Source organism: Eleginops maclovinus, chromosome 5 (assembly GCF_036324505.1).
Source record: "Eleginops maclovinus isolate JMC-PN-2008 ecotype Puerto Natales chromosome 5, JC_Emac_rtc_rv5, whole genome shotgun sequence".
NCBI classification, from domain to species: domain Eukaryota; kingdom Metazoa; phylum Chordata; class Actinopteri; order Perciformes; family Eleginopidae; genus Eleginops; species Eleginops maclovinus.
Window position 1 is genome coordinate 1637539 of NC_086353.1, and position 27762 is coordinate 1665300.

General features: G+C 36.0%; 1 protein-coding gene across 1 annotated transcript; it reads right to left on the reverse strand.

Annotated features, from left to right (window-relative positions):
• Positions 1–607: 607 nt before the first annotated feature.
• col9a1a (collagen, type IX, alpha 1a) lies at positions 608–27471 on the reverse strand. Its single transcript, XM_063884264.1, is given in 33 exon segments — positions 608–1459; positions 1888–1965; positions 2259–2447; positions 3216–3270; positions 3529–3675; positions 4284–4316; positions 4549–4593; positions 4697–4732; positions 5928–5999; positions 8341–8394; positions 8741–8776; positions 8778–8795; positions 9075–9128; positions 18195–18239; positions 18327–18380; positions 18518–18571; positions 18892–18945; positions 19035–19088; positions 19176–19229; positions 19992–20045; positions 20163–20216; positions 20661–20714; positions 20820–20876; positions 21427–21459; positions 21698–21751; positions 21897–21950; positions 22362–22385; positions 22881–22916; positions 23109–23162; positions 25320–25382; positions 25468–25506; positions 26287–26361; positions 27298–27471. Coding segments are annotated over 33 exon segments (2064 nt in total). The 5' UTR covers positions 27373–27471; the 3' UTR covers positions 608–1253.
• Between the last annotated feature and the right edge of the window lie 291 nt (positions 27472–27762).

Consider the following 27762-nt stretch of genomic DNA (forward strand, 5'->3'; position numbering starts at 1 on the left):
GTAGGAAACGTAAGTGCCTCGTTATAAAATGTGCCTCCAGGTCAAGATAAAACTACAATATTCTTTAAAATCATCTCATTATAAAAGATAATGGATTAGAAAATGTACCGGTGAACATATATACTGTATCTTCTGCTGGAGATATTCAAACCCCTCATTGAATCAGATAAAGACTGATGTCATTCAACTGAATGCTAGAGGTGTGTAAAAAACATGCCACTACTTTTTTATCAACAAATTAATTCGAGGCACATTAAATGCATTCAACTGACCAAGAGTAAAACTGGTGTGAAATTAAAATAAATAATTCAATTTACAAAGAGGAAGCTTGTGGATATATATATACTGTACATATTCCTATATAAGGCTTAAAATCACTGTGAAACCTGATCTTAAAACAGTTGTTCTTTGCAGCAGTGTCTTGGTTAAATGTTTAAATTATTTCAATATTTATTGAATGCTTGGTTTCTTTTTATGATGCATTTTGGAAGTATCCAAATACATAAATACAAATTCAATTGAGAGACATGTTATAATGAAACTCAATACTTGACTTGTCAAATTTACAACAACTTCTCTTGTCATTCCCCTGAAAACTGTCTGCTGGATCTTCAGGATTTATAGGAATAATTCTCAAAGCTGTTGATCAAAGAAATTCACTTTTAATTCGTTTTGTTTGTACTCTGTCCTGGCTGGTTTTTTTGCCCATACAAAACATGCAAGAGGTTATCAAAATGTGTTTATTTCCTCCTTTGTACAACTCGTAGATGTCACCTTGAATCTTGATATAATAAATAAGAAGTCATATAAAACTGTCAGAGAGGTTTAACGCATCGCCGCCCTCCATTCACAAAAACAACAGTCGCCATGACAGAGAAATTATCAAACATATCCTACATTTAGAGGCACAGCGGGGGGGTTAAAGTGGAATAACAACAAAGATACTCACAAACAAAATGTACGTCATCCAGCTGTATAATTTGCGTATTGACACATTTACATAAAATACAGAAACACTTTGACAGAGATGTGGCGGGCAGGTTTGTACAATCAGTGAATTCTTCTCTGATTTTACAGTACAGAGATGGCAGTGAGGTAAAATGGAACTTTTTTTATGTTCAGATGTTTTCTGTTCAGCGTCCACCTCCATGTCAACCTCAAAGATGGCTTCAAGAGAACAAAATTACTTTCCGAATTAAAGACAAAATGGACTTCCATGGAGATCTCTCCTCCAGTCTTTCAGTTCCCCCTCCTCACATGTCATTGGGGCCCTTCATGCTGGAGTCCTTGGCAGAGACGGGCGCCGCCACCATGGGCAGGATGCACTGTGACGACTCGCAGTAACCGTTCATGCCGGCGGGACCGGGAGGCCCGGGAACGCCCAACGCACCGGGAACACCGCGGGGTCCCCTCATCCCCTCACGACCGTCCTTACCGTACGCCGGTCGACCGGGATTACCTGAGAGAGGAGTGAAGAGAGGAAGGATCGAAGTTAAAGAGGCTTTTTGGGGTTTTCCCTGTCCTGTTGTGTGTTCTATAGGTTTTAGTGCATGTCAATGGTCTGCAAAGGCTAAAATCCCTGTGTTTCCTCCAGAGGGAGCTTCTCTGCCTGAAACACTTTACTTCCTGAACACAGTGACATCACTATTTAACACTCGCGCTTCTATTGGCTGGCACTCCAACAAATTGTACGTGATAGGTGAAGGGGCGGGACATCTCTTAGCGGTTGGCCAATCACAACACAGCCAGCCAGCTAACCAATCAGAGCAGACTGGGCTCTGGTTTCAGACAGAGGGTGAAAAGAGGTGGATGTTTTCGATGCAGCTCAGTCAAAGTTTGACTCATTTATTTCTAAAATCAGATTTCTTCGTCATGCTCTTGTTTTACCTGGTTGACCGGTGGCACCGGGGGCTCCTTTGGGTCCTCTTGCTGTGGGTCCTTTGTCCCCTCTGTCACCCACGTCACCTGCAGACAGGAAACACAACCATCACCACGAGGACACAGATAATTAAAATGTCCATATTTAGCTCAGGCTTCACACCTCATCTGCTCCCTCATTAACATCAACATGACCCTGATTCATCCCTGAGGGGGGGGGGGGGGTATCAAAATAAGAACAAGTCTAAAACATCTGCAGCTCCTTGTACAAAATACACCTCAGTCGTATAGATTGGAGAGGCACAGCAGGGGGGGGGGGGTTGTTTAATCCAACACCCTCACAGTCTCATAGGGGTGTATGACGCTGATCTGAGTCTCACCTTTGGGTCCTTTGCGACCCATTATCCCAGCAGGACCCTTCAGACCGGGCAGACCTCGGGACCCGGTGTGTCCGGGGAAGCCGTTCTCTCCGCCGACGCCTTGAGGTCCAGGGGGGCCGGGGGGGCCGGGCAGCCCAGAGATACCCGACTCAGGGCGTCTCAGACTGGCTGCGAGCTGGGCCAGCTGCTCTGTGACACAGGAGGGCATGATGGACATTTATACTCAGCAGAGGATGACACATGTCCAGGGAAACTTAAAATATCACAGCTTTTATAGAGTGGTGGAGGAATGAGTCCTTAAACCCGGAAATGAGTTAGCATTTCTGCATTTCCTGGTTCCCTCTTTACGAATTCCATGGTTTTCTGAATGTGTTTTTGGTTGTTAGCATGAAATAACACAAGCTGAATAGATTTACACGTTTTGTTCTATGACCTAAAATACATCAGTAAACACTGACTGGGTGAATTGTAAAGCTTCATGTGTTTTACAAATGGGAGTTGCCAACAGGTTAGTAAGAGACGATATTCAACGTCTTCATGCCAACCGTTAGCCGCCTTTAGCTTAGCATTGCTGTAGTTCCTTCATAGCGTAATGTTAGCTATTCACTCCTGGAGATTGCTTTTACCCTTAAACTATTATAAGTTTGTGTTTATAGGTGGGGAATATCCTGCTGAACTAAACATATAAGGATCAAAAACGTTTGTTTGGCACAGATCTTATTTTCTACAATATTCTGGATGGTAACATCTCATTGCTCTTTGTGGCGGGAACCTGTGCAACTCTGTGTCTCATTTTGCTTGTGATTTAAATTCTTGATTAGTATAGAAAGTATAACATTGAGAGGGATGCGCCACTGACAAATCATTTCATCAAACAATTAAAAAGGCTTGAAAAAAAGGTAGAAAATATAGAAAGACAAACTGAGAGCGTTTGGTAAGAAGGTGAGGAACACTTACCTTGCATTACCCTCATGCAGACTTGTTTGATGTGAGTATCTGTTGGAGATTTTCCCTGAATAAATGAAAAGTATTGACAGTGATCAGCCATCCCTTGCAAACATGGCCGTGAGGTGTTGTCTTTAGCAAACCAAATATGTATAGTTGCATAAAAGCGATGCTTAATGAAAAAACACTCAAAATATTCTGTAATTTATGTTGAATAATTCAAATAACCTTCCTGTTTAAAGAGGATTTTACCTACAGAGGTATCGTATTGTGCAATAAGCAACAGGAAGTTGCCACAGAATTGTTTTTTAGATAACCCTCTTACCGCTGGTCCCTGGGTCCCCGGCAGGCCTGGTACTCCCATGTCTCCCTGCATGCCTCGGGGTCCTGGTTGACCCTCTTTGCCCTCTTTGCCCTGCTGTCCTCGGCCGCCCTCTGATCCTTTGTTTCCTGTCTCTCCTGGTGGGCCCGTCTGTTATGAACAGCAGCAGGGGGACATGAAGATTAGGATTATTGAAAGGTTTTTTAATACAAGAACACAGTGAGAGGTGGAGAGGCAGATTATTTTGTATTATTTATTCATTCGTTTGTTCAAATATCATCGGATCAGGGACAAAAAAAAAGCAGCGTTTTCTTTACTTTTTATTATTTTCTATTTTTTGTTTATTTTTTTGTCATTTTGTTTGTCTCAGTAGTTGATTTCTGTCTTTGAGGTTGTTGTCTCTCCCTGTTTGTGTCTAGATTAGTTATGTTTATTGTGATCATTGAATCGGTGGGGGGCCCCTGGATCTGGGTCCATATTCTCAAATTTCAAATGGAGAGTTGAGATCAATAAATAAGAAGGGAAAGCTTTTGTTCAGGAGTTGCTGTTGTTTGTTATATAACTGACACAAAAAGACCTAACCCGAACAATACATTTATCAAGAAGCATCAGCTGTTAATGGAAAATCCAAAGTCTCCTGCAGCTGCTTCACAGTAAAAGCTACAAACTGCAGTGGTGCAACGAGGTTATGCTCCTCAACCATCACAGGACGTATACAGTGACGTGATTTGGTTTAATGTTTTGTTGAGGTAACTTACCGATCCTTTCTCTCCCGCTTCTCCTTGATCACCCTGAAAGGAAAAAGGTACACTCATTAAAGTGCATTTGTCTGCAGAGAGTTTATAGAAGTAATGCTGCAGAGGGATGGAAAAATCATCCTAATTATGTCACTTTTTAACGTAAGGGTTATTCCTCACAGCCGCAGATCTGTGAGTTCAGTTACTTTCTTTTCTCAAGAGATTATCATATTGAATCTTCATGAAAACAGAAGCAGAAACAATATGTCGGTTGTTAATTCCTCACCAGTTCTCCAACAGTTCCTGATGTTCCTTCATCACCTGGAGCTCCCTGAAATACAAAGACATGACAGATTATTTTTTGCATAATGTAGTCCAATTAAAAAGGTCATAATCTGTGTTTTAAAACAGGTGTTAAAACCTTTGAAACATACCTGATCTCCCTGTGGACCATCGAGACCAACTGCACCCTGAGGACAGAGAACAAACATGTTGACATCCACACAGCTCCACCCAAATTCTACCTTTGCATTGTGGGAGCTTTTGACTTCTGAGTTTGTTTTGGCAGATGCACTCATAACTTCACCTGTAAAGGGACAGTTCACCTTAAAATAAAGAAACACTTTAAACCGGTTCTGTTATTTAAGTCTAGAAGTGATGTGTGTTGATGAGGGTTGGAGATATCTGCCTAAGAGATGTCTTCTTTTTCTACAATATAATGAAAATAGATAGCATTTTCCAGAAACCATACCCCATTTTCTCTCTACCAATCTCCCCCCGTCGACCGTGTGCAGCTGAAAGCATGTATGGACTCATGGACAGGAAGCTTGTGATATGGGGAGATGTAAACATAAACTTTGAAGAGTCCTCTTTGTCTCAGCTTTAATATTAGCTGACCTCAGTATAGGTTAGTAGATGAGCAAGCATCCTACAAAATAAATCCTACAGGAACCTGCTCACAACATGTCTGTAGATTATCTTGAGTAACCGGATCATGATTACTTTGAAAGATGTATTGCTGGTATTTGTTCGCTTTATTAGCACCACAAGCAGAGTGCAATGTAGTTTTAGCAGTGGCTCAGTAAGTAGGGGCTTGGACTGGGAATCGTAGGGTCGCTGGTTCAAGTCCCCGAACAGACTTGAAATATGGAAGGTGGACTGCTACTTGGAGAGGTCCCAGTTCACCTCCTAGGCCCTGCTGTGGTGCCCTTGAGCAAGGCACCGGACACTTCCAATCCCCCCTCCCCATTGCTTCCCGGGCGCTGCACAATAGCTGCCCACTGCTCTTAGTACTAGGATGGGTTAAATGCAGAGGACTAATCTCACTGTGTGTGCTCTGCTGTGTGCATGTATGTGACTAATAAAGAGGGCTTCATCCTCCGATTCTATCTTTTACTATATTCCAGACTACAGACATCTCTAGGGGTCAATCTTTCCAACACTCTGCCAGAAAAACATAAACATAATCCTACATACTTCGAAATATACACCTTTAAAACCACTTGCTTTCTGGTTTTTGTTAATTCCCTCTCTAATATCTGTTCTATATCGCTGTGAAAACATCTGCTTTAAAAGAACTACAGTCGTTTCCCAGTATCGGTTCTTGTGACCGACTACAGGTAAAAGTCATGTCCCTTTAAGTTTATGTTATTTTGTGTCTCTTACCCTGTCGCCCTTCTGCCCACGATACCCAGCAGGACCAGGAAGTCCGGGCAGGCCAAGGTCTCCTTTAGCTCCCTGTAAAAACACACCGAAAATAAACACTTTAATACACACTCAGAATCAAAACACAAGGCCTCGCTGTCTTAGAAAGCTCCCCTCCCCCACCTTAACCTGACCACATGCACAGTAAAAAAACAAAAACATTTCCAGCTTCACATCATCTGAAGGACCCCCCCCCCCCCTCCCAATTATCCACATATTTCTGGGTGGGTGTGGGTACTGATTGTGGTGTACAGTGGTCCGACGGGTTTCAGGCATTCCTGGGGAACAGAGAGCTCTTTCAGGGCTTCTTTTCCTGCCCCGAATCCCCCCCTGAGCTGCAGGAAAAACCCCTTTGGGCCCTTGGATTTCTGCAACAAGAGGCCATTCATGCACGATCACCGGCAGATTAGAGACTTAACTGCAGGGACAGAAGTTCATAAAGACCTGCTGCTCTTTAATAAAAGCACGACGTGAGGATCCAGTTCCCTGATACAAGGGTTATCTTGGTGAATGATCCTCGTGTTGAATAATAAGTTCAGGATAGGAGAAAGTGTTTATGACATCGATTCCTCGCTTTGTATTTCAGGGCCTTGATCTCTTAGTTTGAGGTTCTCAGCAGCTGAACAGAGAGGAGATTATAGTGTTTTGAATTCAGGTTCATCAAAATATATATCTTTCTCTGATTCTCAATCCCGTCATGGTCTAATCTTTTACCAATTAAACATAATCCTATTGTTTTCCTCAAAGGTTTAACTAGTTTTCCCAAAGAAAGGAAGGTTTTAAACGCTTGTTGGTTTGTGAGAACTCAAAAACGTTGTGGACAGATAGCACTTAACTTGCCATGTGACAGCTCTCTTTTCTTTCATTCATATTTTCATTAGCGACTTTGGACTTTATCAGAGACTTTTCACACTATGATGTCTAAGGATTGATGTCTGCAGGTGTGACAGACATGTAAAATGTATTTGAGTTATCATAAGATGCGCATCTTACACAGTTACTAATGTTTGGAGTACCTCAGGGCTCTGTACTGGGGCCACACCTTTTTTGAGAACGTTTTTTGATGTGCACAGGATTTGCACCACAATCAGTATTATTTATTAGTAGTATATTTAACTTTAAAGGATGTACTTAGACACCAATATAAAAGCATGCACCTGTGACGGATGGTTTACTTTTTATGACACTATAACTTTACGCCGAGCACTAACATGTGGCTTTTATCAACCACAGATATACCAAGAATGTTTTCTAGGAGATGAAAGGGCACACACAACATGTAAAATATAAATGCCTCAAAATATATATTTAGTGTCCCTGGTTCTGGTATATGGAGTAAGGAGATGCTTTGTGATCTGGCATGAGAAAAACGGACTTCAAGAGTATTTTTTTATCTATTTTGCTCATTTATATTTAAAATAATTCTTATTGACTTGCTTCTTTTTACAGATTAAGTTTTCTTACTGGAGATGAGTGTGTGGGGTTTTAGTAAATGGTGCTTCTGTTTATCTAAAATAGGTAAAAAGCCGAAAATCTTAAACTGTAAATGATCTGGTTTTAATAACGTTGAAAAAAAACATTAACCTGGTTTAAAATGCATTTGAAATTAAGACTTAATTTGCTCTCCTCTTCCTCTTCTTCTTTGTCCAGCAGTGGCTCAGTCAGTAGGGGCTTGGACTGGGAATCGTAGGGTCACCGGTTCAAGTCCCCGAACAGACTTGAAAATATGGAAGGTGGACTGCTACTTGGAGAGGTCCCAGTTCACCTCCTAGGCCCTGCTGTGGTGCCCATGAGCAAGGCACCGGACACCTCCAATCCCCCCTCCCCATTGCTCCCCGGGCGCTGCACAATAGCTGCCCACTGCTCCTAGTACTAGGATGGGTTAAATGCAGAGGACCAATTTCACTGTGTGTGCTCTGCTGTGTGCATGTATGTGACAAATAAAGAGGGTTTCATCCTCCCATTCTATCTACCATTCACCATGACTATTGTGTATATTACTATGTGTTTCTGACACATGATCTGGCCTTGTTTAAATTGAACGTGGACCTCTATAATACACTACACTACTATAGTACATTTGTGATAGAGGAAAGATATCTATCCATCCCACTGTGGTCAGACCTCTACCTAATTCTGCACACAGCTAAATAAACACTGCAGACCATTTAGATAATCACGTACACACTCTCTGTTTCCAGATGTTCCTGGGGGTTTGTCTTTGTCCCACTGTTGATGAACGGTACTGTCCCTTTTACCGATAAAGCTGTATTTTCTAGGTGATTACAATCTCTGACACTACGTCAATCCTTTTCGAGATATGGAGTGGTCTTATTGTTACGGGTGAGATTTCATCCCTAATGTTAAGTCTTACCCTGGATCCTGGTGCTCCCAGAGGCCCGTCAGGCCCTCTCACTCCACGAGCGCCCTGGAACAGAAAAAAATAAGTTAAATTAGATGGAAAACTAAAATCTTTAACAATGTGTCTGTAGTTCAATCAAGGGGATTTGGGGCTTGTGTTATTCTCCTGTGAGTGTGTGATGGTTGGCAGGAAGTCAGGGCCATGGTTAGAAATCTTGTCTGCCTTGAAATGTGTTAATGATCAGATTTAGGACTTCATTTCTTTGCCTATGTGACCCCAACCCAGAATTAGAGGCTATTGCTGGGAGTAGAAGTGAATGGGAAGAAGGATGCAGCGCTAACAATCTATTTCCTGACACAAAACGGATTAAAGTCTCGCAGCTCTGAGCGAAATGTAGATGCAGTCGACTCACTGGTCCTCCTCTGGGTCCGACTGGGCCCACCTCTCCCTTGGTCACCACGCTCGCCCTGGAAACAAATCAGATAATTATCAGCGAGAAGAAACAAATACAAAATCATTTAATCCTCCAAAAACTGGGGAAACGTACCGTGTTACAACAGCAAATAGACAATATGTGGCTATTATATTAAAGACGTGCACAACCAGTAAGTGGAGTGCAGCCAGTACTTCAAAACTGCACAATTTATTAAAAGCCTCAAACCAAACAGCTGTTTTTTCGGGTGATTTGAAACGTGTTGACACTTTGAAACTCTTGCTTTAAATAAAACAAACTTTATTTTACTCACTTGTTTTCCTGGGGACCCCATCAGTCCGACACTACCTGGATCACCTGTGGTACCCTGATGGCAGAACGAACAGAATCCCAAAAAAAGTAACATTTTAAATGTGTCCATCAGGTATAGTAGTATTACAGTTATAGTAGTATTACAGGTATAGTAGTATTACAGTTATAGTAGTTTACAGTTATAGTAGTATTACAGTTCTAGAGTATTACAGGTATAGTAGTATTACAGGTATAGTAGTATTACAGGTATATAGTATTACAGGTATAGTAGTATTACAGGTATTGTAGTATTACAGGTATAGTAGTATCTACAGGTATAGTAGTATTACAGGTATAGTAGGTATTACAGGTATAGTAGATTACAGTTATAGGATGTATTACAGGTTATAGTAGTATTACAGGTAGTAGTTTTTAAGGTTTAGTTTGTATTAACAAAAGGGTTTAAAATTTTGTATTAGGAGTTATTAAGGTTTTTTTGGGATTAGAGTTATTGTTGTATTACTGGTTTTTTTGTCGGGTTTTTAAATTTAATTAGTAGTATTACTTGGGATAATTAGGGATTGTATTACAGTTATTGTGTATTAATTTTTTATTTAAGGGTTGTATTAAGGAAATTATCAAAAAAGTATTAACCAAATATATTAAGGTTTGTTATTAAAAAGGGTTTTCTTTATATAACAAAATATTAAATTTTAAATAATTACGGTATTGTAGTATTACAGGGATTTTGTTTAAATTTTAGAGGTTTTTAATATTTGTTATTAAGGGGGGAGGAGTATTAAGGTTTTAGTAGTATACAGGTTTTTTAGTATTTTTAAGTTTTAAGGGATTTTTACCGGGGATAGTGTATTAAGGTTTTTTGTTTTATTTAAAAATTATTTTAGTTTTAAAGGTTTGTAGTATTAAAAGGGTTTTAGTAGTATTACGGTTTTAGTAGTATTACAGGTTTGTAGTTACCTTGAGTTTTAGTTTTGTTTTATTAAGGTTTTAGTAGTTTTTTACAGGTTTTAGTTTTGTATTTTCAGGGTTTTTAGTAGTATTAAGGTATAGTTGTAAATTTTGGTTTTAGTGGGATTAAGGAGTTTTTAATTTTTGTAGTTTACAGTTTAGTAGTATTTCAGGTATTTTGTTTTTTAAAAAGGTTTGTTATTAAAGTTATTGTAGTATTAGGAGTTATTAAGGTTTTAGTATTACAGTTTTTTGTTTGTTTTTACAGGTATAGTAGTTTTTACAGGTATAGTAGTTTAACAGTTAATAGGGAGTATTACAGGTATTGTGTATTACGGTTTTGTAGTATTAAGGTTATAGTTTAAGGGATAGAGTTTTTTTGTAGTATTTCAGTTATTGTAGTTTTTACAGGTAAGGGAGTTTTTTAAAGGGATAGTTTTTATTACAGTTTGGGAGTATTACGGGTTTTAATGTATTACAGGGTTTTAGTTTTTTGGGATTACAGGTTTTGTTGTTTAAAATTTGAGTTATTTGGGTTTGTTTATTTAAAGGTTTTAGTTGTATTACGGTTTTAGGTTTTAATTTTTTAAGGGGGATAGTAGTATTTCAGGGGGTTTTTAAGGGGATAGTAAATTTTTGGTTTTGTAGTATTAAGGTATTTTTGTAGTATTAAAAGGGTTTAGTTTTTTGTTTTTAAAAAAGTTAATTCGTTTTTTGGGATTTCAGGTTTTAGTAGGTTAGAGATAATTTTTGAAAAAGTATTACAGGGTTTTTTATTAAGGTATTAGTGTTTTTTAGGTTTTTGTATTTTTCAGTTATAGTTTTATTACAAAGGGTTGTAAATTTTCAGGTATAGTAGTTTACGGTTTGTAGTTTTTAAAAGGTTTTAGTGTATTAAAAAAGGTTTTATAAGTAGTATTACAGGTTTTTTAGTATTAAAAGTTATAGTAGTTTTACAAAGGGTTTTGTAGTTTTTACGGTATAGTAGTTTTTTCAGGTTTTTGTAGTAATTACAGGTATAGTAGTATTTCAGGGTTTTTGTAGTATTTTCCCCGGATTGTAGTATTACGGTATAGTAATTTTACAGGTATTGTAGTTTTAAATTTTTTGGGTTATAATAGTATTAAAAGTTATTAGGGTTGGGGTTTTTCAGGTATAGTTGTATTCAGGTTTGTAGGATTAAAGGTTATAGGTTTTTGTTTAATTTCAGGTTTTTTTTATTTTGTTTTAGTTTTTATTTTTTAGTAAATTTCAGTTATATAGTATTTTCGGTATTTTTGTTTTACAGGTATAGTTGTATTACAGGGGAAGTAGTATTACGTTATAGTTTTAAAATTTCGGTATAGTAGTAAAAGTTTATTAAAATTTCGTATAAGGTATAGTAGTTTTCGTTATTAGAAAATTTTTTATACAGGGTTTAGTAGTTTTACAGTTTAGTAGTTTTCAGGGTTTTTAGTATTAAGGTATGTTGTATTTCAGGTATATAGTTTTTGGTTTTACGGTTTTATTTTTTTAAAGGGTTTTTAGGATTACAGGTTTAGTTTTTGGTTTTAAAAATTTTTATAGTAGTATTACAGGTTATAGTGTTTAAGTTATTCGTTATTAGTTTTTTAAAGGGATTTTGTTTTCAGTATTGTAGTATTACTAAGTTTTTAAATGTATTAAGGGTTTAGTAGTATTACAGGTTTTAGTTGGGATTACAGTTTTTTAGTTTTGTTTTAAAAAGTATAGTTGTTTTACAAAAAGGTTTTTTGTAGTATTCAGGTATTTTTTGTGTATTTCAGTTATAGTAGTTTTCGGTTTATAGTAGTATTACAGGGATAGTAGTATTACAGGTTTTATTTTTTATTACGGTATTTTTTTTAGGGTATTACAGGTATAGTAGTTTTTACAGTTATAGTTTAAGGATTAGAAAATTTTTATAGTAGTATTACAAAAGGGATAGTAGTTTAATTTAGAGTTTATAGTAGATTACAGGGATGTAGTATTTAAAGGTTTTAGTTTGTTTTTTCAGGTTTTAGTAGTATTCAGGTTTTTAGTAGTTTTACAGGTTTAGTAGTATTACAGGTTTTTGTATATTAAGGTTTTAGTAGTATTACAGTTATAGTAGTATTACAAATTTTAGTAGTTAAGGTTTTTGTTTGATTCGTTATTAGTTGTATTTTCATTTTTAGAAATATAAGTTTTGAGTATTACAGGTTTTTAGTTTAATTTATTATTTTTCAGGGGATAGTTGTAATTTCATTTTTTTTGTAGATTACAGTTATAGTAGTTTAAGTTTATTTGGTTTGTTTTTTACAAAAAGGAGTTTTACAGGTTTTTGTTTATTTTCAGGTATGGAGTATTACGTTATAGTAGTATTAAATTTTTGTAAATATTTCAGTTATAGTAGTATTTCAGGTATGGAAATTTTTAAAAGGTTAAAAGTAGTATTAAAAGTTTTTGTAGTATTACAGTTATTGTAGTATTACAGTTATATTTGTATTTTTGGTTTAGTAGTATTACCGGTTTTAGTAGTATTACAGGTTTTTGTAGTATTAAAGGTTTTGTAGTATTACAGGTTTTTGGGTTTTATTTTGGGTTTAGTTTGTATTACAGTTTTTTAGTTTTGTAAATTTGGTATAGTAGGATTACCAGTTATTTTAGTATTACAGTTATAGTAGATTAAGTTATAGTAGTATTACAGGTTTTAGTAGATTACGGTATAGTTGTAAATTTTTGTTATTTAGTATTTCAGGTTAGTAGTATTAAAAGGTTTTAGAGTTTTACAGGGGATAGTAGTATTACGGTATGTAGTATTACAGGGGAAAAGTAGTAAATTCAGGGATTAATGTATTTCGTTTTTGTAGTTTAAGTTTTGAAATAAAATTTCAGGTTTTGTAGTTTTAAGTTATAGTAGTATTGAGGTTTTTGAGTATTAAAGGTATGTAGTATTACAGGTTTTTGTGTATTACAGGTAACCAGTATATTACGTTTTAGATTATTAGGTTTAGTAGTTTTTTAAGTTATAGTTTTTACAGTTATAGTAGTATTAAGGTATAGTAGTATTACAGGTTTTAGTAGTATTAAAGTTTTAGTTAAATTTAAGGTTTTTTTAGTATTTCAGGGTTATAGTAGTATTTAAGGGTATTTTTTTGGGAGTTTGACTGTTATTTTTTTGTTTACAGATATAGTTTAGGTTGATTTTTCAGGTTTTAGTAAATATTAAAAGTTATTGTTTTATTACAGGTTTTTGTTGTTTTAAAGGGTTTTTAGTAGTTTAAAGTTATTTGTAGGAAATTTCGGGGATAGTTGTATTACAGGGATAGTTGTATTACGGGTTTTTTTTGTATTACAGGTTTTTAGTATTACCGTTTTAGTTTGGAAATTCGGTATAGGTTTTTGGGATTAAAGGTTTTAAATAAGGGTTTTCCAGGTATTTTAAAATTTTGAAATTTCAGGTTATTATTAAATTTTGTATTTTTCAGGTATAATTGTATTAAGGGTTTAGTAGTATTTTTTGGGTTTTAGTAGTATTACAGGTATAGTAGTATTACGGTTTAGTAGTATTTTGGGTTATAGTTTAAGGAATTAAGGGTTTTAGTTGTATTGAGGTTTTAGTTGTATTACAGTTTTTGTAGTTTTAAGGGTTTTAGTAGTATTACAGGTTTTTGTAATTTACAGGTATTGTAGTATTTCAGTTATAGTAGTATTACAGGTTATAGTATTTCAATTTAGTAGTATTGAGGTATAGTAGTATTTAAAGTTTTTTAGTTTTGTTTTTTACGGTTTATAGTATTACGTTTAGTAGTATTACCCGGTATAGTTTGTTTTACAGGTTTTAGTAGTTTTTTACAGGATTTCTTTTTGTAGTATTTCAGGGATGTAGATTACATTTATAGGGAGTATTTCGGTATAGTTTGGGGATTACAGTTTTTGTTTATTCCCGGTTAGTTGTTTTAGGTTTTAGTAGTATTACAGTTATAGTAGTATTACGTTTAGTAGTTTTACAAGGGATAGAAATATTAAAGGGTTTTGTAGTATTTAAAGGGATAGTAGTTTACAGTTTTAGTAGTATTACGGTTTTATAGTATTACAGGTTTTAGTGTATTCAGGTATTTTTTTTGGGAGTATTACAGTTATAGTAGTATTTAAAAGGGGTTTTATATTAAATTTTTTGTATTACGGGGAATTTTGTAGTATTACAGGTATAGTGTATTACGGTATAGTAGTATTACAGGTATAGTAGTTTACAGGGTTTATTTGTATTACAGTTTTTATAGTATTTCCGGTTTTAGTTTGTTTTTAGAGGGTTTAGGAGTATTAAGGTATAGTAGTTTTTAAAATTTGAAAATTTAGTAGTTTTTACAGGTATTAAGGGTTGTATAAAGGTTTGTAGTATTTTCAGGTATAGTTTGTATTAGCTTTATAGTAGTTTTAAAGGGTATATTTTGGGATTCAGTTTTTTAAATTTTTTTACAAGGGTTTTTTTTGTATTAAGGTATGTTGTATTTTCCGTTTATAGAGGTTTTTAACGTTATGTAGTATACAGTTATAGTAGTATTTCAGGTTTTTAGCAGTTTTTTTTACAGGTATATAGTTTTTACAAATTTTTAGTAGTATTACAGGGTTTTTTGTATTAAAATTATAGGAAAAATTGTATTTAAAATTTTTAGTAGTTTTCGGTTTAGTAGTAACTTAAAAGGGATTTAAATTTTAGAGTATTACGGGTTTTTAGTTGTATTCAGGGTTTTAGTAGTATTTTTGGGTTTTTGTAGGATTACAGTTTTAGTTTTATTCAGTTATAGTTTGTATTACAGGTTTTGTAGTATCCAGTTATAGTAGATTAAAGGTTTTAGGAGTATTACGGTTTTGTGGTAATTTTTGTTTTAAATTGTTAATTCAGTTATAGTAGTATTCAGGTTTAGTTTTATTTTGTTTAGTAGTTTTGGTTTTTTAGTATTACAGGGATAGTAGGGATTTAAAGGGTTTTTAGTATTACAGGGTTTTAAAAAGGGATTACAGGTATAGTATTTATTAAGTTATTTAAAGGGGATTGATTAATTTAGTATTACAGTTTTAGTAGTATTTTTCAGGTATAGTAGTTTTTACATTATTTGTGTATTACAGGTTTTATAGTTTTAAGTTATTTTTAGTTTTTCAGGTATTTGTAGTTTTAAGGGTAAGTAGTATTAAAGTTATAGTATATTTCAGTATAGTAGTTTATTAAAAGGTATTAAGTTTATTGTATTTCAGTTATAGTAGTTTTCAGGATTGTAGGATTTCAAGGGTATTGTTTTTTAGTATTACAGGGATAGTAGTATTAAGGGGATAGTAGTATTTAGGTTAGTGTATTTCAGTTTAGTAGTATTAAAAGGGTTTTTTGTATTAAAAGGGGGTTTTTAAGGTTTGTTTGTTTTCAGGTTTTAGTGGGATTACAGGTTTTAGTTTGTTTTACAGGTTTAGTAGTATTTTCAGTTTTAGTTGTTATTTTTAAATTTATTTTTTTAGGATTACAGGTTTTAGTAGTTTTTTAACAATTATAGGAAATTCCAGGTTTTAGTAGTTTTTCAGGTATTTTTGTATTACAGGGTTTTTGTTGTTTTACAGTTATGTAGGGATTAAAAGGTTTTTATAGTATTAAAAGTTTTATTGTATTCAGGGTTTTGTAGTATTACAGGTTTTAGTTGTATTACGTTATATTTGTATTAAAGGGAATAGTATTCGTTATAGTAGTATTAAGGTTTTATTTTATTTAGTTATAGTTTTGGATTACAGGGATGTTTGTAACAGGTTTTAGTTTGTTTACGTTATGGGAGTATTACAAGGGATAGGGATTTTATAGTTGTTTTTTCCCGGTTTTTGTTGTTTTTACGTTTTTAGTATTTTCAGGTTTTTAGGGATTACCGGTTTTAGTTTTATTTTAAATTTTAAGTAATTCAAAGGTTTTAAAATAGTATTACAGTTTTAGTAGTTTTTACCCGTTTTTAGTTGTATTTCAGGTTTTAGTGGATTACAGGTATAGTAGTATTCCGGTATAGGGGTATTTCAGGTTTTTGTTGTTTTACAGGCTTTAGTATTACAGTTATAGTAGAGTTTTGCTATAGTAGTTTTTTTAAGTTTTTTAGTTTGTATTACAGGGATATGTAGTAAATTTCAGTTATTGTGTATTCAAAGGTTTTAGTAGGTTTTTAAAGGGTATAGTAGTTTTACAGGGTTAAAAGGTAAGTATTTTTCAGGGTTTAGTAGTATTACCGGTTTAGTTGTATTAAAGGTATAGTGTTTTAACAGGTATAGTTAGTTTACATGTTAGTTGTAACAAAGTTTTTAGGTTTTGTTTACAGGTTTGAGTTTTGTATTATTTTGGGTTTTTGTTTTTTTATTTTTTTTTTATTTTTAAAAAATAAAAAAATGTTTTTTCAGGTTTAAGTTTTGTATTAAAGGGGATTTGTTGTATTTTTAAACGTAAGTATTTTATAGTTGTTTAAGGGGTTTAGTAGTATTAAGGTATAGGGATTTTATAGTAGTATTACAGTTATAGTAGTATTACAGGGAATTTTTAGGGTATTCCCGGTATAAGTATTTTTAGTAGTTTTTTAAGGTATAGTTGTATTTAAAATTATAGTTTTTACAGGGTTTTTGTTGTAATGTTATTGGGGTATTTTCAGTTATAAATAGTTTTGGGATGGGATTTTTTGTAGTATTTTCAGGTATTGTTGTATTTAAATTTTAGTAGTAAATTTAAATTTTTTGTTGTTTTTCAGGTTTAGTAGTATTACAGGGTTTTTAGTTTTGGTTTTTTTGGGGTTAAAATTTTTGTAGTTTTTAAAATTTTTAAGGGATTACAGTTTTTTGTTGTATTAAGTTTTGGGGAGTTTTTTAAAAATTTTGTTGTAAATTCCGTTTTAGTAGTTATTTTCAGGGATAGTTGTTTTTTAAGGAAAAGGAGTTTTTTCAGGTAAAAGTAGTTTTAAGGGTTTTTGTGTATTAAGGGTTTTTTTTTTGTTTTTTTTTTTATATTTTTGGGAGTATTACGGTTATAGTTTGTATTCAGTTTTAGTAGATTTACATATAAATTAGTTTTGGGCAAATTTAAATTTATGTGCGGGAAATTTTATTTAAAGGGGTTTTTGTTATTTTTGGGGGCTTTTTGGGTTTAAGTTTTTCTATTTTTCCCTTATTGTATTTTAATTATGGATTCTTTAAAAGTAAATTAATTACAGGGTTTTGTAGTAGGTTTTTGTTTTAAAGGTGTATATTTTTTTTTTAAGTTTAAAATAAATTAACAGGGGGTTGTTGTTATTTTCGGAATATTTTGGTGGTTTTAAAAGGTATAGTGTTTTACAGGTTTTTAGTAAGTTTTACAGGTTTTTAGTAGTATTACTTTATAGTGTTTTACAGGGATTGTAGGGATTACGGTTTTTAGTTTAAGGTTTATAGTAGTATTCAGTTATTTGTTGAATTTTCAGTTTTTTAGTAGTATTTTCCCAAAAGGGATAGTTGTTTTAGGGGTTATAGGGAGTATTAAGTTTAGTAGTATTACAGTTATAGTAGTATTACAGTTATAGTAGTATTACAGTTATAGTAGTATTACAGTTATAGTAGTATTACAGGTATAGTAGTATTACAGGTATAGTAGTATTACAGTTATAGTAGTATTACAGGGTATACTGGTATTAGTATACAGGTATAGTAGATTACAGGTATAGTAGTATACAGTATAGTAGTATTACAGGGTATAGTAGTATTACAGTATAGTATTATTAGAGTTATAGGAGTATTACAGGTATAGTAGTATTAGAGTTATAGTAGTATTAAGAGTTATAGTAGTATTAAGGTAGTAGTCTACAGTATAGTAGTATTACAGGTATAAGTAAGTATTACAGGGTATAGTAGTATTAAGTGTTATAGTCGTATTAGAGTTATAGTAGAATTACAGGTATAGTAGTATTACAGGTATAGAAGTATTACAGGTATAGTAGTATTAGAGGTATAGTAGTATTACAGTGTATAGTAGTATTAGCAGGTATTGTAGTATTAAGAGGTATAGTAGGTATTAGAGGCCTATAGTAGTATTACAGGTATAGTAGTATTACAGGTTATAGTAGTATTACAGGTATAGTAGTATTACAGTTATAGTAGTATTACAGGTATAGTAGTATTGAAATACTCTTAATAAAAAACATGATCATACCACTGCACCACTGATTCCTTTTTGGCCAAAAGTCCCCGGCAAACCCTACATGGAGAAAACAGTATGAAACATCAGAGAAATCTCACACTTTTAAAAAGGAATCAAACGATTGAGGACAGAGGTCACACTTACAGGAAGTCCTTGAAGGCCGGCATCACCTGGAGCCCCGTTTTTCCCTGGAATGCCCTGAAAACAACACGAACAGTCAGTGTTGTTAAAGTGCACCGATTCTCTTTAAGGGCTTAAGGTTGAGACTGAAGACTTTATCGGGAAACACACTATTCTTTTGCAGTCAAAAATATATGTAAATAAATAGTATTTACCTTGGGTGCTGGCAGCCCAGGTATCCCCTCTCGGCCATCTGGACCAGCAAGACCCTGTTGACAGTCAAAATAAGAGGTTTACAAAGTAAATCACACAAATGTGACGGATCTATTTAGAATAAAGGATGAGAGGTAACGGGCGTACAGTTGATTTGGCTACCAGCATCTTAATGCCCCATTTTGTTTCCCCATTACAGGATAAAGAAATATAAAAAAATGAAGTCATGACAGAGGAGATGTTGGGTGTTGGGTAGCAGTGTTTGAAGGAAGGAGTTTGTGTGAATAAGAAAGCAGCAAGACTGTTGTAAGGCAGGACGATGGATATGTTTATAAATGCATTTATTTTTTGATAGATAAAAGGAAGCAGCGCTCACAGCCTCTCCTTTCGGCCCGGGCACTCCTCTGATTCCAGCTGGACCACGTTCACCCTTCAAAGGAACGAAAAGAGACACTTAAACAAATGACAATTCAACTCTAACTTAACTCTGTTGTTGTTTATGGTCGGATTGGATCTTACCTGAACTCCTGCTGGCCCGGTCTCACCTATGACTCCTCTCTGACCGACATCGCCCTGAAAAATGTCAGTTTTTTAAATCAGTATTTATTTCTAAATAACAATGAGGGGGTCAACATTCGTTAAGCACAGATGGGGACTCACTGGGGCTCCCTGGATTCCCTGAGGACCAAGATCCCCTGACTTTCCACGAGGTCCCTGTTTGTGGAGATGGGAACGAGTGAAAGTCAGTCAAAGTTTAATAGATTCTTTAACAATGTACATCCATTTCTTTTATGAAAAGATAGCAGCAAAGATAATCGTGGTCTCTGGTATTGTGAGTTTGCATGCTAAACCTGTAAAAATACAAAGAAAGAAAGTGCACATGCTTATTCCAAATTTCATATAGGGACTTGACTAGGTTGTACTAATTTATGAAACAATGGGGTTGACTGATAATCTTACTTCTTTGCATGTTTATATTTATGTTTTGCCATGTTTTATTCTTTCTGACACATTTATAGGTGTTAACTATTACAATGTCTGAAAGAACACATAAAAAAAACTACAAAAGTGAATATATTTATGCTATTCCTGCTTTATGAGCTTTTATTTTGAAATGTCTTTGAAGGAAGAAGTTGGCCAACAGGTGTCCTCTCCTCTCCTGATTGGATGATTGATATTCTGCCAATTTGTTGTGTGTGTGTGTGTGTGTGTGTGTGTGTGTGTGTGTGTGTGTGTGTGTGTGTGTGTGTGTGTGTGTGTGTGTGTGTGTGTGTGTGTGTGTGTGTGTGTGTGTGTGTGTGTGTGTGTGTGTGTGTGTGTGTGTGCGCGTATATAAACTGTGGCTTTATTTCCTCTGTTGACCTGATGGAGGCTGTGAGCTCAACTTTCTGTCTCTTGGATCGAACAGAACAGACTTTCATTTCCATATTTTTTTACACCTCCCTAAAATGATCTCTGGTGTGTTTGTCGTCTTACCCTGTCGCCTTTGGAGCCAATAATTCCTGGGAGGCCTCTTGCTCCACCGGGACCCTAAAATTACTCAGCGGATGGAGGAGAGCAGATAGAAATGTCCCATGTTAATATGATTGACTTTGAGGAGGCATCTCATTTTGAAGCGTGTGGAGAGAGGATGATGAAATATTTTACTGGTAGTCCTTGAGCTCCGAATTCGCCCATCGTTCCTTGTTCGCCCTCCTCTCCCTGAAAGAGAACGTGAGTAAGGTCATGATGCTGATATCTAGAAATACTTTTTCTACACGTTTTTAGTCACCTGTTTTCATTGGATTAGTATTCACTTTTGCAAAAACTGCAGAGAAAACACAACGAAAGCTACAAGAACTTGTCTTATAAATCAGTCCTGATATGAGGAGTCCTAAACCCTTTTAGGCCAAGGAACCTTCTGTATGAAATAGACTTGCAAAATATTATTGCAGTTATGACAGCCTGAAGAAGGTCTATGTATAAGGATACAGAACATTTGTATGTTGCTTGAATACTAATATATCGAATAGCAAACGTTATAGTCTTTTTCTTGAACATGACTCTAGGATTCATTGTGTCTATTTGGCCAAACCATGTATCTGCATGTTATCTTTTGCAGGAATCCCAGAGCATGCTCAGAGTGTGTGAGGACAGTATTGTTACCTTGTGTCCCTGTCTTCCGGGCTCTCCAGATTCACCTTTAACTCCTTTGTGGCCCTAAAGACGGACAGGTGAGAGCAACAAGTTATACGATTTATGCATTTAGGCAACCTGGAAAAACTAAGTGAGCAACAATATCAGCATCAGTGAAGTTTCACTCACTTTCATGCCAGGGAGACCGGAGTGTCCGTGGAGTCCAGCAGGGCAGGTGTTGGGACACTAAAAAACACAAGAGCCTATTTGAGGTCATGGAAGAGCCCCGCCACCAGGGGGCTTCACTGTCCCGAGACCCCAGTGACCTTACTGAGCCAAGAAAAAGCCTTTCTAGAGATGCTTCTTCACCGCAGATTGTTTTTACTTTATTGTTTAATCTTGAAAAAACGCAGCAATGAAATCAGCGACAAAATCAATGTTTTGTCTCCTTTAAGTGAGTTTAAATTCAGTCATTATTGTGATGCTCTTAAATTAATTTGGTTGCTGGTGGAGTTTCAGATATCTGAGCTTCCCATGAGCACTTGAACACATCAGTCTGGCTTTCAGTTGTATAACATCCCAGCAATAAAGGCCCCTTATAGCATAACACCCAAAATGGTAGATGCTTTCACCTTCCACACTGTGTCAGATAGCCATGCTTCTTTATAGTCTGTGTTTTATACGGACGTTTTCTTGAGTCCAGTCGTCATTCAAGTCAAGTCTTTGTATTTTCTTAAGGCAGAGAGCAGTGTTTTAGAAAAGAGGATAAATTGATCTTTTTTGGGGTCAAACTTACCAGGTCCTCTCCTTTATACACGCCTGGAGGACCCTAGAACAAAAACACGGTGTGTGGTGAGCTCAAAGAAACATCTTATCACTAATGAAGTTGATTTGCGTTGTTTCTTTAACCTAAAGATGTGTAGCCACCCTCCTCCCCATCCATCTCACAAACCACAGTGGCTCACCCTCTCATTAGGAGATGACCAGCCACTTTAAAATGTAATTTGCCCATCACCATTAATAATATCAGCCTCACAGACAGTTCAACCAGAAGCTGTGATATTTACCCGCGGCCCGGCAGCACCAGGAAAACCCACTGGCCCTCTCTTTCCTCTCGCTCCCTGTCCAGATAGAAAAAAGTCCTTTATTAATACAGCGTTATTGCAAGAGTCTCAACATGTTATTTATATATTCTGTTATTTTCCGACATTTAGAAATAGATGTATCAGTAATAGTTGTAAAAAAATGATAAGTAAATATACTCACAGGTGCTCCAACTTTGCCCAATTCACCCGGCAACCCGTCTGTACCTGGAATACCCTGAAAGCAACAGGAAAACATGAATTAATGATAAATAATCTGATAGGATAAAGGCCTAAAAAACTTATTCCACAAATCCAGTCTTTCTTTTAATTTATGTAATTTTTAAGCAATATTTTAAAAATGAAGGCAAGAAAAATATTTCAAAACAGAGAACTTTTTTAATTAAATCTCAGGAAAACATTCAAGGTATCTTTATATCTTACTTCTTTTACTTTTAGTTTGTACTGCAGTATCCCCACAGAGGTTATGGGGATGTTATCAGCCGCCTTGAACTTTGTAAACCTTCACAAGCTTTTAAAAGTGACCCAGGATCAACGGTGTTTTACATTAAATACTCACCGTAGTTAAATATGTTTATATGTTGTGTATAGAGTGCGATGTGTTGTATTGTACAGGAGATATACTCACATCCAGCCCATCGGGTCCTACTCCCTGAGAGAGAGATCAATGAGTGTTAGACTCAGACAGAAATGAATAAAGGTCTGGCTAGCACATAGTGGAGTTAAATGCAGCCCATTTCTTCCATTGTTTTAACTGTGCAGACTAGAAAACATTCATAGCTTAGAAAACATGTGCATCTAATGATTTATAGTGTCTTTCATTATCAGAAAATATACATTTAATAGCGTGTTAATGCAGCTGTAATGATATATACTGTTTAAAATTAGACTAATTTAGAGGTCATCAGGATAACAGTATCATATACGGAAATATGAAACAAAGATTAATGATATTCTTCTACAAATCCTGTCAGATCTTCATTAAGCAGTTTTTAATTTATAGAATCAAGCGCAAATTATATCCTTCAACATTTCATCCTTAACAGCTAATATTTACTCTCTCACCGTTTCATAATCTGCACTACTGATCAAAGTAATGTGGGTATCGTTAAAACATAAATATACTTCAGGTCATATTTGTACTTACGAGCTCTCCAGCTGGTCCTTGTGCCCCAGCATCTCCCTGAAAACAAACAAGCACAGAAATGTAAAATATAATACCAGGAATATTAAAGAGAAACATAAACATGTTCTTACACATACACACATATACACGGAGGTTTGGCAGCTCTGCAGACCGGGTGTTAGAAGTACGGCTCACATTTTACCAGAAAAGACAAAAAAACGAATTAAAATCTGTTGATAATGAACTTACTTTAGGTCCTTTAGGGCCCACAGTGCCTGGATCTCCAGAAGGTCCAACTGGTCCCTACAGAGGTGAGACAAAACTTTTAAAGAGGACATATTCTCATCTTCAGGTTCAAACCTTTATGTTAATGTTTTAATATTAAAAAGCACGTAAGTCTAAATAAACTTTATTAACCACCCGCCAGAAACGCTCTCTTTCAGCACCTGTCTCTTAACGTCCACCTGCTGAAAGAGTTCTGATTGGATTGTCAGAAAAATGGTTCGCAAGCTGTGTGTGTAGACACTCATTCCAATGAGCCTCATACACACAGTATGCATGTTTCTGACCGAGACAAGAAACGGACTGTATAACGCTGTGGGTTGGTTAGCACTCCTGATACCTACATGTATTACACAAACACTACATCAGTAATAGTGGATGCTTAACTCTCCTGGCACAGACTCTTATTTCGCTTTAATGGAGGCAGTCTCTGTATGCCAGTATGTGTGTATCTTATTTGATTTTCCTGACTAACGATCAGCTGAAAGACTTCACGCTGGGCAGGTGTTTTGCTGAAGTTGTTCGAAAGAGCATTTTTTCTGAACGTTAAAAGCAGTTATATCATGCAATGGGCTACTGGTCTTGAGATTACCTGAAGTATGTCACATTTGACTTGATTAAAGAACCAAATGCTGTCCACAGACACCAATCAATGCAGACCCTGACATCTGACGCTCAAGTTTAGAGTCTTATAACGGCACATATGTTATTGTAAACTGTATAAGAGAGAAATGAATACAGGTTTTACAGATTCCTGCCTGCAGAAGTAGAATACATAACTAATTCTGCGTTCAAAGGGTTAAAACCAAACATGAGGGACAGGTTTATCTGAACTGGCATGTAAACAACAACTTCAGTCTTCAGGCAGTCCTTTCTTAGCTGATACATCTCCAACAGTCTGCAACTCACAACTGAACAATTTAGGGGAATAAATAACATAACAAGCAGGAGGATAAATATGTATGTATGTATGTATGGTTGGTATAACTCTTCTATGAAATGTGTAAAAGCTTCCCCTGATTCTCCAGAGACTGAGAGGTGTGGCGTTCCTTCTTTTCTTTAGCTCCTCCATTCACCTGCCTGCTGCATAAAACTCTCAAAACCCTCTAAACCTGGTCAAAGGAATCAGTGGGGGAAGGAAAGAGAAGACACCTCAAACTATACCTCAGCCAATGATAGACCCCCATAAAGAATACCCCCTCAGATCGTTGATGTTATACCAAAAACACTGCATACTGGTCTCTTTCATGCCTCTAAATGTGTAGAAACTCTCTCCTCTTCTCTTGATTGTGCATCTGGGGCCACATTTTGGTTCCTTTTCTCAGTTTGAACCCTCATGAAGCTTTGAGTCTGCAGTCTGTTCCCCGCAGCATCCCAACCAACACACTGAGCCCATTCTGCTCCACCGTCCCCAGCATACGGTGCTCTCTCTCTGGGCAGCCGATCCCCCCTCCGCTCACCCCCTCCATCCCACACAAAAAGACCCCTGTTCCTGTCAGGAAGCAACTGGAGACTCTACCCTTAAATAGCCAGGTTGATTTATTCAAGGTGGGGGTTTTTTTCACTCGGTTTGAAGCCAAGACAAACTGCTCACACAGCAGCAGATCTGACCCGCTCAGATCTTACAGAGATTCAATACATCCTCCTGTTGGAGAGTTTGACCTGCAGCGGAGAGGAAAACTCTCCTGCAGGACGGGAGGAAGAACTCAGATTCTATACTGAAGTAAAAGTAGATAAACTACGGTCTTTAAGTACTCCTGAAAAAAAGTCCTGACTGTTAATTAATGTCTGCAAAATGAGCAAAACTATTTCATTTAAAAGTACCCTCTTTTCCCAGCATTATCAAATAGAATATTCTAATATCCTGCTTTTATAACCAAGAAATACATGTAGGAGCATTGAAATGTTGTATTTTTGCAATGAGGGGCCAATTTACTCATGGTTTTATTCATTTTTGATGTGCTTTTATATGTAAAAAGTAACTAGAGGAGTAAAAAGTACAACAGTTTGAGAGATAGTGGAAGTTTATGCTTCATAAAAAGGAAAATATTAACAGGACTTAAAAGGTAAATGTTATAGTTAGATTCCACCACTGGGATGAAGCAACTAGTGGATTACAGAAAGTGAGTCTGGTACATGAGTACTAAACCAGCCACAACCAAAATAAACTCAACTTACGTCTGCGCCCGGGAGTCCTGCAGCTCCTGGAGCTCCGTCTTTACCGTTATCTCCATCAGGGCCCTGCGAGCAGAAGCAGAAATCATCACTACCTCTGAAGGTGTCTGATCAGCATCCAAGTGGAAGGTGGAATTAAAGGTCCACTCACTAGTCCGCCGGTCACTGTGTTGTCTTCTCCTCTGTCGCCCTGCAGACACAGGAAGTACATTTAAAAAGTGGATGCATAAGAGACACAGTGACAGTCTGTTGCAGGAGCAGTGTCCCATGTGCTGTACACATGTGCAATGCTAAAGCTAATATCCAATGCAAGTTAGAAGTACATTTTAAAATGTTACAATCATTGCATATAATGAACAAAAAGTAAGACGCTATGAGGGATCTTTGAACCTGGTATGAATCAGGTTATTTAATAAACTGATTCCAATATGTTTGACTCAACATATTTAGATTTTGTGAACGAATCGAGATGTTTCCTGCCAAAAATGATTCATTAAAGTGTGAAGAGGGATTTGAAGGTGCAATATGGAGGAGCTTGAACCCATGAAATGTGGCTTTGGTCCTCATCAGTGTTCTGAGACTCAGAAAACAAATCTCTTTCTGTGATGATATTATATTTATACATTTAAAGGAGGTGAAGATTGTGTCCATCCTGCTACATTTACTCTTTTAGATCAATTAAAACATACATTAAATAATAAAATATACTATAGTTTAAGACAACAGCTGCTCTGTTTGAGCTATGTTGAATAATCTGAGATTAGAATTGGGGTTGAAAGTGTCACAGTCAGGATGAAGTCATGTGAGGACCTTTTTTATTTCCAAAAAGGCATCATTGTTAAATCAAACTGCAGCTTTGTCTCTTTTTTTGTGCAAACAATAAAACCCTGCTGTTTTCTGAGCCGATTAAGCCAGAAATAGCAGCTTAATCCCACATCATAAAAACACTCTTGTTTCCCCGTCGACTCACATCAATGCCGTCCACTCCGGGTACGCCTGCTACTCCGGGCGGCCCCTGGGAGCCTCTGGGACCGACCAGGCCCCTCTGTAAAACAAACACAGACAAAAAAAAATCACTTTTTTCTGACTGAAATTCATCTCTTAATATCATCCGTGCTGCTGCTGGAAGTCTGAAGCTGAACAGAGTCTCATTGTTTGGGTGAGGAGAGGGGAAAGGTCAGTAAACTGAACCACATTATTCTCCCATTACAGCACGTAAGCAACTGCATGTGTTCGGATTACTGATGCTGACTGGTCCACTGGGATGAATGGACCACAGTATGGAACAGCTTTTAGAAAAACATTAGAAAATAATAAAAGTCCTTTTAAAAAATGCTGTTTTTGTTTGCATATATTTGCTAAAGAAATTAATAATCCCAACGCAATAAAGCACAGAGTAATGGATCATGACCTACAAAATGTTTGGAATTGTCCTTTAAATGATGTTATATTCTTGTGTTTTTGAATCTTTAAATGATCAAAAGGGGTTCAAAGAGGGGTGAGGAGTCCCATGCTGATTTCTATAAATGGCTAATACAATATATCACTACACACATTTCACATTGTCAACGAAAATCCCAAAATATAAAACATTTAAAGAACACTTAAATCCCTGAAACAAGCATTACAAATTGTAGATTAAAATGCATTTAAGTTTGAGTATCTCAGTCCAGCTAAACTCAGCTACTTTAATGTGGATAACATGAATAAATATGCTGAAAATATCTTTTTTTTCAGCATATGTGTTGTGAAGATATGTGTTTAGATATGTAAAGTAGGGTACAATAAAGGATAGTCATAAGAAAGTGGGAGAAGAATATTAAATATGATCCCATAAGAGATTCAAAACAATATTACATACATTTAAAATATTAAATATGTTTATTTTCTCCTTTGGTTGCATGGTCACATGATCACCACAGACCTGCTACGAGCACCTTTAGGAATATTCCAGGAGTATAAAGAGCAGCTATGTTCTCACCTGAGCCGAGCAGATCAGCACGATTTGCAGTAAAATCACCAGCAGAGACTCTCGATAGATCCTGGAGAGAGCCATGGTCTTCCCAGGCCGGAGGAAGAGGCTAAAATTCCCTTTTTCCCAGATTAGACGGGGCTCACGGACGATTTACCTGTCAGACTCCCCCCTGACTGAAACACCCACCTTCTGCTGGGAGGGGAGGACGTTAGGAAGTCCTGATTATTCATGAGAAGCTGAAGCTGCAGGGGGGGAGGAGGAGGAGGAGGAGGAGGAGGAGAAAAAGAAGAAGAAAAAGGAGATGGAGATGGAGATGGAGATGGAGATGGAGGAGGAGCAGGAGGAGGACTTCTCTCCACAAACTTGGGTGTATTCTTACCTTTACTTTGAATTTGTTTATCTGTTTTAATATTTTGTTTGTTCCATGTATTGATAATTAGACCCAAGCAAGAGTGTGCTAGCTGATGTAGC